Here is a 15261-nt window from a genome sequence, read left to right as displayed (position 1 = left end):
AGGACTGTGTGGGCCCCATTATACTGTGTGGAGGACTGTGTGGGCCCCATTATACTGTGTGGAGGACTGTGTGGGCCCCATTATACTGTGTGGAGGACTGTGTGGGCCCCATTATACTGTGTGGAGGACTGTGTGGGCCCCATTATACTGTGTGGAGGACTGTGTGGGCCCCATTATACTGTGTGGAGGACTGTGTGGGCCCCATTATACTGTGTGGAGGACTGTGTGGGCCCCATTATACTGTGTGGAGGACTGTGTGGGCCCCATTATACTGTGTGGAGGACTGTGTGGGCCCCATTATACTGTGTGGAGGACTGTGTGGGCCCCATTATACTGTGTGGAGGACTGTGTGGGCCCCATTATACTGTGTGGAGGACTGTGAGGGCCCCATTATACTGTGTGGAGGACTGTGTGGGCCCCATTATACTGTGTGGAGGACTGTGTGGGCCCCATTATACTGTGTGGAGGACTGTGTGGGCCCCATTATACTGTGTGGAGGACTGTGTGGGCCCCATTATACTGTGTGGAGGACTGTGTGGGCCCCATTATACTGTGTGGAGGACTGTGTGGGCCCCATTATACTGTGTGGAGGACTGTGTGGGCCCCATTATACTGTGTGGAGGACTGTGTGGGCCCCATTATACTGTGTGGAGGACTGTGTGGGCCCCATTATACTGTGTGGAGGACTGTGTGGGCCCCATTATACTGTGTGGAGGACTGTGTGGGCCCCATTATACTGTGTGGAGGACTGTGTGGGCCCCATTATACTGTGTGGAGGACTGTGTGGGCCCCATTATACTGTGTGGAGGACTGTGTGGGCCCCATTGTACTGTGTGGAGGACTGTGTGGGCCCCATTGTACTGTGTGGAGGACTGTGTGGGCCCCATTGTACTGTGTGGAGGACTGTGTGGGCCCCATTGTACTGTGTGGAGGACTGTGTGGGCCCCATTGTACTGTACGGAGGACTGTGTGGGCCCCCATATTGTATACTGGTTGGCCTGCGACATTGTCCACGTTTTTCATTTTGGCCCTCTGTGTGTTTGACGTCTCTGATCTATGTTGTAATGTACAGGATCTCCATAAATAGATGAAATAGCACATTACTGATGGGAGACACGGTACAGTAATCTGAGTTCAGCTGCTGCACCTGGCAGAAGAATGTGGCTTGTGCCCCCCGCAGCGCAGCAGGGAGTTTCAGATTTGCATTTTCTTTCTCCCTTTTAAAAGAAATGTTGTACCTAGTAATGGAAAGTAAGACCGCCGGATTCAGAGATGACAGAGATTTAGGAAAACTGGTGCAATGGAATAATTGCTATAGCAACTAGTTTGCTTCCTTAATTATCATATGGGCTTCTGAGAAATTTAGAGAAACCAAGAACAAGAAAAATACCCAAATAACTGAAAGTAGATGTATAAATCGCACAGTGCAAAAATAATAATAAATAATAAAGGGTATTTAGTTAACATAATTTTGATCAAAATAATGTGAAAGCCATCCCGCCACTTCACGGCAACCCTTATGGGACAGTCCTAACTCTAATATTAAAAACCTTACCATTTGTCATTTCTGAGAAATTGAGTCTGATTGCTAAGATCAAGTGCGCAGGTTTTCAGAATTCGCCCTTTATGCCTATTCGGCAAAGATTTTTGTAAAATCAAAATTGTATCCAGTTATAATCATGGCTAAAGGTCAACGAAGCCTTGAATAGGTGGCATATGTAAAGACTTTTCCTTAAGTTTGTAACACTGTATATTTTGCATGTACTGCAAATACACCAAGCGTATGGACAAAATAAATCCATAGGTTGTTACCAAGTTTGTTGTCTTGGCCTCAGGGCTGTGGAGTCGGAGTCGGTATAAAATGGACCGATTCCTAAAATATATAATAAATTGGGTACAGTAGTACAATGCAGGATGTGCTGTAAATGTTTTCATAAGAATTTGGGAAAGTTGTGAAATGTCCTATAAATGTCTGTTCTGTTCCTGATGTAAGGGTCTCTGCTTAGGTGAGATGAATCTGTGCTGCACTTTATGTACACGCTCAGCAGTGAGGCCGTGCTGTGGAGACGGACATCAAGGGGGCGAAGGTTTGGCTTACTGACTCCACAGCCCTGCTTGGCATACGTTCAGTGGGTATATGGTGACTATACCTTTCAGTGCAAAGTGGCCCATTATGGGAAATAATCTAGCATGTTTTTATTGGCCATGTAAGCACCTGTATTGTGTATGGGTGCATATGACTGGAGTGTCCTTTCTGTGCTTATATATATAATATACTGGTGTAATATTACTGTGTTTTCATTTACTTTGTTTAATTTCAAATTCTTGTTTTTCCTCTGAAAGAAAAATAAGATGCCGAATCTTGAGGCCCAAGTAACTAGCAGCTTGCTGCAATTTCCGGAGACCACAATAGAAGCTCTCCAGGAGGATGAAATTAACCTGGAATCTGTCTTGCGTGCAAAGTTTACCCCAGGTAAGAGATATGTAACATCTAATAGAACGATGGTCTGTTTGCTCATTGTTTTACCAAATGAATGGTAAAGGTTTTTTTTTCCAGTCTTCTTTAATCTTTTCTGATAAGTGATGATTGTTAGATTGGTGGGGTAAAAGTAGGACTAAAGTGGAGTTCATACAAGCGTATCTTGTGGTCCGTATACGGGCTGCATCGCCTGACCTCGTGGCCGGCTTCCCAACCTTAGCTTACAGCCTCGGGTCTGAAGCGGTACGTTTTGGACCTTGTGCTTCATATACGGACTGTGAAATACAGTTGTGCGAGCCCTGCCTTACACCGATCTAACAGTTATCCCCTATACTATGCAGCTAACTCTCTGTTGTGGGGGCATATGCCCAGTGTATCTTGTAAAAACTTATATCTTTAATCTGTTTTTACAAATATGAAGTTATAGGCTCAGAAAAGGTTGGCAGTGCATGTGTGTAATTTATTTCTCTTTTCTGTAAAGGGAGAGCTGGGCTTGCTTGGCTCGCATGTGGACCCCAGCTTGAAGTTACCAATTCAGTAACGGGTGAAAGACTTTCTGCATACTGTTTTAGCTCAGTGACTGAGAGACCTCCCACTGTTGTCGCTGTCAAAGAGTTTTCATGGCAGAAGAAGACAGGACTTCTTGTGGGTCTGCTTGAAGCAGAAGGCAGTGTTCTTTGCTTGTATGATGTCGGCATTTCAAAAGTTGTTAAAGCAGTGGCGCTCCCTGGCTCGGTAAGCACTTCTAAACTTGATTGATTTGCTCTATCGTTTTTGGGAAACTGTTATAATTTATATATTTTCTTGTGCTTTCAGGTAACGGCTGTTGAACCCTTAGTGAATGATGGCGGAGCCAATGCCAGTACTCAGCATTTACACCAGAGTCTAAGATGGTTCTTTGGCGTGGCAGCTGTGGTTACAGATGTTGGGCATGTTCTTCTTATTGATCTATGTTTAGATGATATCTCTTGCAATCAAGATGAGTTGGAAGCGTCAGGTATTTTTCTTAATAAATCAGGATTTTTAAAATGTATTTTAACAAAACTAAATCAAGTTGTGTTAAAGGGGTGACCACATTTTAGTAATTGATGGCATATTACTAGGATTTGTCAGCACACAATAAACACAAGGGGTCTGACCTCTAGAGCACCCAACAATCCTAGGAATAACCTTTCCCTTCTGAACATTGGTGTGAGGCCACCTGCTGCGGCACTTCTTCATTCAAGTGGATGGGGCTCTTTGCCTTTCCCAGCACAGTTCAGATATCACGACCACCTTTGTGCAGAAAAAAAATTAAGAGCCTGAAATGCGCCCCCCCCACCCCAAATTGGTTTGGGGCCCCAGAGATCAAGTGATGGCATATCACATATCAGCATTATGCTATTTACTTGATTTGGAATTCCCTTTATGATTTCACAAAACAACATAATGCCATTAACCTCTTTAGTGCCTTTGCGATATACTGTCTGTATTCATTCCTCGTGGTTTTTAAGATGTCTGCTTGCTGTCCTTTATTAGTAATATTCATTGTTTGCTTCTGGTGGATAAACATTTTGCACTGGTCATGTGATGGGCACATAGCTACAGCGCTGTGTACACACGTGCTTCTCACTAAATTAGAATATCATCAAAAATTGTATTTCAGTTCTTCAATACAAAAAGTGAAACTCATATATTATATAGAGTCATTACAAACAGTGATCTATTTCAAGTGTTTATTTCTGTTAATGTTGATGATTATGGCCTCCAGCCAATGAAAGCACAAAAGTCATTATCTCAGTAAATTAGAATTAAAAAACACCTGCAAAGGCTTCCTAAGCATTTAAAAAGGTCCCTTTAGTCTGTTTCAGTAGGCTCCACAATCATGGGGAAGACTGCTGACTTGACAGATGTCCAGAAGGCAGTCATTGACACACTCCACAAGGAGGGTAAGCCACATAAGGTCATTGCTAAGGAAGCTGGCTGTTCAGAGTGCTGTATCAAAGCATATTAATGGAAAGTTGAGCAGAAGGAAAAAGTGTGGTAGGAAAAGGTGCACAAGCAACTGAGATAACCACAGCCTTGAAAGGATTGCTAAGAAAAGGCCGTTCAAAAAAATAGGGGGAGATTCACATGGAGTGGACTGCTGCTGGAGTCATTGCTTCAAGAGCTGCCACCGCACGGACGTATCCAGGACATGGGCTACAAGTGCCACATTCCTTGTGTCAAGCCACTTATGACCAATAGACAATGCCAGAAGAGTCTTACCTGGGCAAGGAGAAAAAGACCTGGACTGATGCTCAGTGGTCCAAGGTGGTGTTTTCAGATGAAAGTAAATTTTGCATTTCATTTGGAAATCAAGGTCTGAGAGTCTGTAGGAAGAGTGGAGAGGCCACAATCCAAGCTGCTGGAGGTCTAGTGTGAGGTTTCCACAATCAGTGATGGTTTGGGGAGCCATGTCATCTGCTGGTGTAGGTCCACTGTGTTTTATCAAGACCAAAGTCAGCGCAGCCGTCTACCAGGACATTTTACAGCACTTCATGCTTCCCTCTGCGGACAAGTTTTTTGGAGATGGAAATTTCATTCTTCAGCAGGACTTGGCACCTGTCCACACTGCCAAAAGTACCAATACCTGGTTTAAAAGCCATAGTATGACTGTGCTTGATTGGCCAGCAAACTCGCCCGACCTTAACCCCATAGAGAATTTATGGGGTATTGTCAAGAGGAAGATGAGAGACACCAGACCCAACAATGCAGACGAGCTGAAGGCTGCTATCAAAGCAACCTGGACTTCCATAACACCTCAGCAGTGCCACAGGCTGATCGCCTCCATGCCACGCCACATTGATGCAGTAATTGATGCAAAAGGAGCCCCGACCAAGTACTGAGTGCATTTACTGAACATACATTTCAATAGGCCAACATTTCGGATTTTATTTCATTTTTCAAGCTGTTATAAAGTATTCTAATATACTGAGATACTGACTTTTGTGTTTTCATTGGCTGTAAGTCATAATCATCAACATTAACAGAAATAAACACTTGAAATAGATCACTCTGTGTGTAATGACTCTATATAATAGATCCCTCTGTCTGTAATGACTCTATATAATGGATCCCTCTGTCTGTAATGACTCTATATAATAGATCACTCTGTTTGTAATGACTCTATATAATCACTCTGTTTGTAATGACTCTATATAATAGATCACTCTGTTTGTAATGACTCTATATAATAGATCACTCTGTGTGTAATGACTCTAATAGATCACTCTGTGTGTAATGACTCTATATAATAGATCCCTCTGTCTGTAATGACTCTATATAATGGATCCCTCTGTCTGTAATGACTCTATATAATAGATCACTCTGTTTGTAATGACTCTATAATCACTCTGTTTGTAATGACTCTATATAATAGATCACTCTGTTTGTAATGACTCTATATAATAGATCACTCTGTGTGTAATGACTCTAATAGATCACTCTGTGTGTAATGACTATATAATAGATCTCTGTGTGTAATGACTCTATATAATCACTCTGTTTGTAATGACTCTATATAATAGATCACTCTGTGTGTAATGACTCTATATAATCACCACTCTGTGTGTAATGACTCTATATAATCACTCTGTGTGTAATGACTCTATACAATAGATCACTCTGTGTGTAATGACTCTAATAGATCACTCTGTGTGTAATGACTCTATATAATAGATCCCTCTGTGTGTAATGACTCTATATAATAGATCCCTCTGTCTGTAATGACTCTATATAATAGATCACTCTGTCTGTAATGACTCTATATAATAGATCACTCTGTGTGTAATGACTCTAATAGATCACTCTGTGTGTAATGACTCTATATAATAGATCACTCTGTGTGTAATGACTCTATATAATAGATCCCTCTGTGTGTAATGACTCTATATAATAGATCCCTCTGTGTGTAATGACTCTATATAATAGATCCCTCTGTGTGTAATGACTCTATATAATCACTCTGTGTGTAATGACTCTATATAATAGATCCCTCTGTGTGTAATGACTCTATATAATCACTCTGTGTGTAATGACTCTATATAATAGATCACTCTGTGTGTAATGACTCTATATAATAGATCCCTCTGTGTAATGACTCTATATAATAGATCCCTCTGTGTGTAATGACTCTATATAATAGATCACTCTGTGTGTAATGACTCTATATAATAGATCCCTCTGTGTGTAATGACTATATAATAGATCCCTCTGTGTGTAATGACTCTATATAATAGATCCCTCTGTGTGTAATGACTCTATATAATAGATCCCTCTGTCTGTAATGACTCTATATAATAGATCCCTCTGTGTGTAATGACTCTATATAATATATAAGTTTCACTTTCTGTATTGAAGAACTGAAATAAATTAACTTTTTGATGATATTGTAATTTTGTGAGAAGCACCTGTAGTTATGAGCTATGCCCGTATGTGTCTTGTATTACAAAGACTGACTTTCACTAGGCAAATTAAAGGTTTCTATTCAATTACATCAAATGGAGGTATTGAAAACTGTAGAGAATTAATGTAGAAAGTCTATTAAAATATTGTATAACTTGTATTTAAAGAAACCGTAATATATTTAAGGGAAGAAGTAAATTTAATCTAGTGTAAAACAGTAAAGAGAGGCGAGGGATTTGCTGCAGTGGTATCTTTCATTTACACATTATAGCACTTGCTCACTTAGTTTGGGAATTAGTCAGACATCAGCATAGAGAAGACCCAAAATGGATAGGACAGACTGCACGATGTAATATGTGTCAAATATTCCTATTGTTTTTCTACCCTCCGCTCCTCCCTCCTGTCCTTATATTTGTTGCAGGATCTGTCTTTTGGTAGGACATAATGAGACTTGGTGTAAGGAGAAGCACAAATCAAGATGGTGCAGGGAGGTGGCGAGGGTGGACTTCGGTTTTGCTTCAGTTTGGGCATTTTAAAACGTTCAGAACAAAATGGGTATCTAGGAGCGAGCTTTACTCCAATGTTCTTAATACGGACAGACCTTTTTCAGATTCCCAATTGTTATTCAAAACTCCTTTTAAGTGGTCACTGATTCTATAACCAACGCTGAAATCAATACTACAAACCGCTCATCGCTTTTTGCATGTTTAACTTGCTGCCTCCTGATAAAGTGGCTGAAGAGCTGACTAAAATGTAGTTTTTTTTATTTTCCCTTTTAACAAACGTTCTGCGGCTGTTGGTATTATTCCCTGTACCTGGGATAGGTTGTGTTGGATGTAATGACATGACAGCGTAGCTCTTCTCCTAGGGGTTTTCCAGGGGGTTCCTGGCCCTTGTAATGACTGTAAATGCTGGAAGTGAGATCTGAGAGTGATGAGATTTTTTTTTCCAAAACTCGCCATTCCCTCTGAAAAAAAAAACCACAGCTAAAATGTGTTTTATATCACCTTACTGCTGGTTGTACTGCTGTATTATAGCCATGCTACTTTTCTCTGTGTTCTGCATAGGGGCAGGAGAGCAGGAGCCCCTCATGTCTGTATAGGAGACATCATAGCTAGTCTTTACTTAACAACTTATTCCACTGAAAATCAGAGAGGAAATGTAACAAATGTTTGTTCCTCATGTACAAACACGACAGCTTATGTAATTACAGGCAAATAGACTTAAAGGGGTTGTCCACTACTGGGACAACCCCTTAAACGAAATGTTCGGCCCCCCAATAAAAAAACCCCTATATTCACATCCCGTGCCGGCTCCGTTCCAGCGATGTCAGCACTCGCGGTCCCGGGTCTGTGATGCGGTGGAATGACCTGTGATGCCCGGCGCCCAATCAGTGCTGGCGTCAGTCTGCGCCTTCGTACAAACTGAACATGGAGGATCCCAGATTTCTTCTTCATGTTTAGTTTGTCTGAAGGCCGGGACTCTGACGCCAGCACTGATTGGGCGCCGGGCATCACAGGTCATTCCACCGCATCACAGACCCGGGACCGCGAGTGCTGACACCGCTGGAATGGAGCCGGCATGGGAGGCGAGTACAAGTTGTTTTTTTTTGTTTGTTTTTTTTATCAGGGCTGAACGTTTAGTTTTAAGAAGGTGTTAGTGACAACCCCTTTTAATGTTGAAATGCTTGTTTCTGTCAATTTATTTATAGACCTTGAAGTCATTAGTGGGATACCTGCAGAAATCCCTAAACTCCGAAAAGCGGCTAATCGAGAGAGACGACACATAGGTCTTCAGCTGCTTGCACCTTCTGGAGCCATGGTCACCACAGTCAGCTATATAGGTAGAACTAATCACCTGGCTGTAGGATTCTCTGATGGATACCTCTCTTTATGGAACATGAAAACTTTAAGACGAGAGTAAGTAAAGTTTTGTTTATTTTTCCATATTCAAATGCATTACTTCATTCTTAGATACATTTCAAGATTTTCCCTCACGTGGCTGTATTAAGCTTGTTTTATTAGGGAAAATTGTTATTTTTTCTGGCCACACATTATTGTACATAGTAATTTAATATATAACTTTGATTAAAATGTGTATATAATGATTTTTTTCAAAGCTACTGCATATACTCGTGTATAAGCTGACTTTTTCAGCACATTTTTTTTTATGCTGAAAAAAAAAAAACCCTCGGCTTATACTCGAGTATATACTTACATTCTGGCTGTGGGGTGGGAGAGGTTGCGGCGGAAGAGCGGTGCACAGTCGGTAGCCGGCTGCTGCAGCTACCATGTGTGCCTGCTGCTAAAGAAAATTAATATTCACTCTTCTCCACGCCCATGGGGGTGGAGAGGAGTGAATATTCATTTTCTTTAATAGCGCACACTGTCAGTCGCAGCCACTGGCTCCGTTATCCTCTGTGCATGCTATTGGAGCACACCGTATCGCTGAGCTGCTGCAGGAAACAGACTGCTGCGACTGACACTGCGCTATTAAAGAAAATGAATATTCACTCCACTCCACGCCCATAGTCCCGGCGTGGAGAAAAGTGAATATCCCGGCAGCTCACCTCAGCGTCTGAGGGCGCATGGCAGTGGCGTCATGCGCTCATCAGCTGCTGGAAGAACAGGACGCAGCACTGGAGCAGAGGGAAGGTGAGTAGAAGTGTGTTATTTTTTTTCATGTGTGCATTGATGGGGGGCCATGCATACCAGGATTGGGGATGAGGATGATATGCACACCAGGATAGGGAAATTTACCAGTAGCTGCTGCATTTCCCACCCTAGGCTTATATCCAAGTCAATACATTTTCCCAGTTTTTTGTGGTAAACTTCAAGACTTATATATATATATATTTTTTTTTATTCTGTCCAAGTTGCATTGAAAGCCAATGGGAGGTGGGAAATGCTTAACCCCTTTACCCCCGAAGTTTGTTTGAACGTTAATCACCAGCGCAATTTTTACAACTCTGACCAGTCTCCCTTTTATGCAATAACTCTGGAACGCTTCAACGGATCCCACTGATTCTGAGATTTGTTTTTTTTCATGACATATTGCAATTTGTGATAGTGGTAACATTTATTTGATATGATTTACGTTTATTTGTGAAAAAATTCGAAATTTGGCGATAACTTAGAAAATTTTGCAATTTTCAAACTTTGAATTTTTATGCCCTTAAATCAGAGAGATGTGTCACACAAAATAGTTAATACATAACATTTCCCACATGTCTACTTTACATCAGCACAATTTTAAAACCAACATTTTTCTTTGTTAGAAGGGTTAAAAGTTGACCAGTGTTTTCTCATTTTTACAACAAAATTTACAAAACTATTTGTTTAGGGACCACATCACATTTGAAGTGACCTTGAGGGGCCTTTATGACAGAAAATACCCAAAAGGGACACCATTCTAAACATTGTACCCCTCAAGGTGCTCAAAACCACATTCAATACATATATTAACCCTTCAGGTGCTTCACAGGAATTGTTGGAATGTGGAAGAAAACACTGAACATTCTACTTTAGACCCAATTTTTTTTTTTTCATTTTTGCAAGCGTAACAGGATAAAATGGATCCCAAAGTTTGTTGTGCACTTTCTCCTGAGCACGCAGATACCCCAAATGTGAGGGAAAACCACTGTTAAGGGGCATGGTGGGGCTCGGAAGGGAAGGGGCCCTGACTTGGCTATTTGAATGTAAAATTTTATTTTTACACCAGGACACACCGGAAGCAGAATACTACTGTCAACATTGTTCCTTGCTCGTGCTGATGCATCGGCATGGGATAATGATGAGGGCAGCATTGATCACCCAGCGCTTGGGAACAGCGTTAACTTTACCACTGATTCCCAGGTGCCAGTTCGTGTGCTCCTGATGCGGCACACAGTTGCCACACGTATGTCACACAGGTACACACGGACACGGTTATCTCCGGTACCAGTATTTCCTTTACCGGAAATATCAAGACGCGTGAAACCGGCCTTACTCTGGACTCAGTCTGGCCTCTGTTTAGCTGTGTCCTGTTTTTCAGTCGTTAACAAAACTGTGCCCGACGGCACTTTTATGCACGCCTAATAAAAAGACTGACAATGTTGGATCACAGGCCAGACGGCGTCCACGGTGCCTCCATCTGCCTCATTACAGGGAATCTTCCGCTGGGGGTTCCTTCTGAATCGCATACTTACATGGAAGCCCTAGCGTAAGCGCTCAGCACAGAGCGCAGGATAAATGTGAGCCGAGCCATACTGCGATCTTTGGGAGGCAGAATGAACAAAGCAGCAGATGAAGAATTGTTTTAATTTTTTACGCCGTTCCTCATGCGGTGTGAGTGATTAGATCGGGTTTTTATCTTTGGTAGCTGTCACACACTAAAAAACATTTTTGTTTTTTTGCATCACTATATTTTGAGAGCTATAAGTTTTCCATATTTTAGCCGACAGTCATGTGACCCCTGACGAAGCTGCTAGTGGGCAGCGATACGCGTGGGTGACCACAACAGGTATACTAACTTTGACCTCTTAATAGCGCATACAGTTATTATATTACACTCTGTATACTTTTGAACTCTGAGTGCCTGCATAGTAGATGGTTTATGATTAACATTATGATCAGGATTATGATCAGGATGTTTAGGCGATATTATTAGATGTCCTCCTCTCTTTTGATTGATCCTATTTATGCACCTTGTATTGTATCAATATTCTATATATTACTGCACTTTATAGTCATTCACTATTGAACCTTATGATCATGTACTTTTCTATCTTGGGCTATTTATGACTTTCTTTATGGTCACTATGACACATGTCTTGAATGATGACTGATTTTTCTATTCTAGTTAACCTGTTGGTGCATGTGTGGGATATTACGCCCTCACATGGTTTTGCTTTCCTTTTTTAAATGCTTTTAATGTTTTTTGTGTGGTCTAATGTCTTTTTGTCAAACTTCTGTTCAATAAAATGTTATATATTTTTGTAATACAAATATTTGGGTGCCTGGCTCTTTGTACCTGTGGCTCTTTCTCCTTCTTTCCACACCATGGCAATGATGTCACTGGGTCTCCGATTCAAGAGCAGAGCGGCGTTTGTTTTTCTGCTCGCTCGCTAAATGTTGCGATCGCAGCATTTAAGGGGTTAAAGTGCTGGGAGCGGTGCGGACACTGCTCCTGGCTCTGGGTTCCAGGTATCAGCTGGCACCCGCCGGCAACCGCGGCTGCACAACTTGTGTGGGCGCGATCGCCGAGAAGTAATAATACTTACCTGGTCCATAAGGTCCAGGGCACAGGGACGTATTATTACGCACAATGTTAGAAAGGGGTTAAAAAATCTGAACATTTTAATGTAATGATTTTGAGAATTTGGAAAAACCAGAATGAGCACCAAAAATGATTTTCACTGCAGGCGCTATGTAGAGCACTTTGATATTTTGCTACAGACTCAATCAAACATCGGACCACAATGATTAAAGCGAACCTGTCAGCAGGATTTAGCCCTTTAAATTAAAGGCATGGCGATAATAGCACTGTGGTGCTGATTACTGATACCTGATGTGAAGGGATCCGCTCAGTGGCTGTTGAATACTCACCTTTATGACGTTTTCAGAAAATGACGTCTTGTGTGCGTCAGAGGCGCTGCATATGCAGTGATGGCTGCGTTGTGGAATTTTATAAAGTATGCGAGTCCCTGAATAATCTGTTACCTGCTCCAGAAATAGAGGAGTCTGGTGTGGAGGGGTGGAGAACCAGAAGACAACCCAGCCCCCACGCCCTGTCCTGAAGCACAAGACACCATTTTATGAAAACTTTATAAGATGAGTAATCAGCAGCCACTGAGCGCATCCCTTCACACCAGGTATCATATTAATCAGCATCGCCGTGCTATTATGGCCATGCCTTTAGTTTATAGGACTAAAATCTGCTGGCAGGTTCTCTTTAACCGGTGTGAAATGTGCTTGCCGGCGCTTAGTGTGGTGGGCTGCATCATGTTTGTACAGGCCGGATATCCAGAAGCCGTGATGTGTTATTATAGCAGCTCTGCATGCAGTTATCATCTGGGATAAATCATAATTGTATGTCGCTTTGTGTAGGACATTTTAATGACTTAATGTGTATATATATATATTTTTTCAGATACCATGTTCAAATTGAAGGGGGCAGAGTTCCTGTTTTCTCCGTCACTTTTCAAGAACCTGAGAATGACCCCCGAAACTGCTGTTACCTTTGGGCTGTTCAAACAAGTCAAAGGTAATTGTTAAAATCCAATTACTAACATTGCATCCTTTCCCCAAATTATTTTACATTTCAAAATTAAGAGTTCTGTATTTTGTCATTTCTTTAGCTCTCCAGTTATGTTCTCATCATAACCTTTTAATCTTTTCTACTATAGTGGTAGAGATTTAAGCTTTCATTTGCTGCAGTTGGCTTTTGGGGACAGAAAACGTTTACCATCAGGACAAATTATGTATGAGGTAAGATGTCTGTATATTTTTATTCTGTATGGTTTGTAATGTAAAGGGGGCATTCTCAAGTTGTCTGTAGAGCACCTCACAGCTCTGAACCCTCCTTACTTCCCGGTGGCTTGGGGGGGGGTGGTGAGTGCTCCTCCTCGAGTGACACTTCTGGTCAGGAGCTTTGTTTTATTACAACATTCACACTGTCATTGTTTGTTCTGTTACCACTTTATTTACATTATGGATGTATACACATTTGACTGCTTTAGGATCTTCACCCACCTCCAGCTGGTGGTCACTGTTCACTTTCCACTACATCTCTCCTGTGTCCCTTGCTGTCTTTGGTTATGTTTAAGTCCTTGCATATATTGTGTAGGGATTCATGCTCGGCAGTAGACGGCTTTTACACAGGCACTGGATTTTATTTTTTAAAGAAAACAAAACCATAAACACAAAATCCCTAGCCTTGTCCAGGCACTAACTGAACAAAATAGACCTTGGCTACTCATACACGACTCAGCTAGTCCAAGTTTGGTCAAACAAAACTGCTATTGTCCAAAGCAACCACTCATATTTGCAGTTTGGCGCACATGGCCTGTGCAGTCTCTTCTCAGAGTGGAATTCTGGCTTGTCTCTCTCTAACATCTCCAACACAACCCACTCTGCTTAGTCTTCCCCAGCTGACTGACTAAGGTGAACACCTAGCCTGGCTATATGCAGAGAAATCCAGGTGCACTTAATCAGAATCTGTAGGGCTAAGTTTTAACCCTTTGCACCATCTGCCAAAACAGAGCCTATAGGGCTTCAAATTGATTCAAATGTGAGGCTTGATGAGCTGCCACTAGATTCACACTGCCTGAATTACAGACGGCATGAAACATCGTGGTTGTACGATTACAGCCGTGTACACTTTTCACTGGAACCCCGCAGCATTTCAGAGAAAAATTTGTTTGAAAAGCCAGCCATGGACTATAGAAATAGACCTGACAAATCCGGCATGGTCCTTGGCTCACTTGTTCCTGCCCGCTCCAGTTGATTGATTTTGACAGGTCTCCTCCTATGTACACACACATGGTACAGACCTGTCAACCACCTGGAGTGGGGCAGGGAGAGGCTAGACTAGGTATATCTATTCCTATAATATAAATCTATCTATCTATATGTCAATTATTGTTTCTTTATTTTTTTTTACAGAACTTGGAATACTGTGAGGAAAGGTATAACCTGGATCTTTCAGCGAATACCCTATTTTTAAGAGGTCAAACAAACAGCATGAAGTTACTGGGCTGTCAGACTATAGAAAAATTCCATGCTCATAGCGAAAGAGAAGACGGTCTCCATGATGGTTTGTTTTTCTGTATTTTTCTCTTTCATGTCTTTTATTATGTTTGCAAGGCATATACAGAAACTGATCTGAAATTTGACTATGTAGAGTACAACAAAGTCTTATCTCATACATCATTGTTAATCAGAAGCCGACTAGATTAAGTTTCTTCAAATGTAAAATATTTGGACCATCCTGATCTGTCTGTACACGCTATTGTATACGATCACTTTCAAAAATTGGAAAATCCCTTTAACCCCTTAATTTTGGGGTCTTTAGGACAAATATATATTTTTTTCATCACATTTTTTGAAGATATAGCTGAATGAGGGCTTGTCTTTTGTGGAATGAATTGTATTTATAGGTGGAAATAGAAAAAATTACAAATGTATGTATATATGTGTATGTATGTGTGTATATAAAACACACATATATACATACACTTTGCATTGTTCACCATGCAGCTTCGCATAAATGTTGATATCATTATAGTAATCAGAGATATGGAATGTTTTTCAAAGGATATATATATATTTTTTACACTACAATATTAGTACCCTAAGGGAACTTGAACATAAAATCTC

The 15261-nt window shown here is 41.3% G+C and overlaps 1 protein-coding gene across 1 annotated transcript in view; it reads left to right on the top strand.

The window, feature by feature from the left end:
* Positions 1-15261, top strand: part of LOC141273763 (protein ELYS-like) — a 112975-nt gene that overhangs the window by 4734 nt on the left and 92980 nt on the right. The window contains exons 2-8 of the mRNA XM_073686101.1: positions 2344-2473; positions 2961-3214; positions 3296-3476; positions 8616-8823; positions 13034-13147; positions 13290-13371; positions 14548-14698. Of these exons, the coding sequence (XP_073542202.1) occupies positions 2344-2473; positions 2961-3214; positions 3296-3476; positions 8616-8823; positions 13034-13147; positions 13290-13371; positions 14548-14698 (1120 nt within the window). The remainder of the gene's footprint in view (positions 1-2343; positions 2474-2960; positions 3215-3295; positions 3477-8615; positions 8824-13033; positions 13148-13289; positions 13372-14547; positions 14699-15261) is intronic.

This window comes from Phyllobates terribilis, unplaced genomic scaffold, assembly GCF_046119375.1.
Source record: "Phyllobates terribilis strain yellow unplaced genomic scaffold, ASM4611937v1 Scaffold_5__5_contigs__length_657084704, whole genome shotgun sequence".
In the NCBI taxonomy this organism is placed as follows: domain Eukaryota; kingdom Metazoa; phylum Chordata; class Amphibia; order Anura; family Dendrobatidae; genus Phyllobates; species Phyllobates terribilis.
The sequence above is the reverse complement of the archived record's forward strand: the minus strand, read 5'-3'. Positions and strand labels throughout refer to the sequence as shown.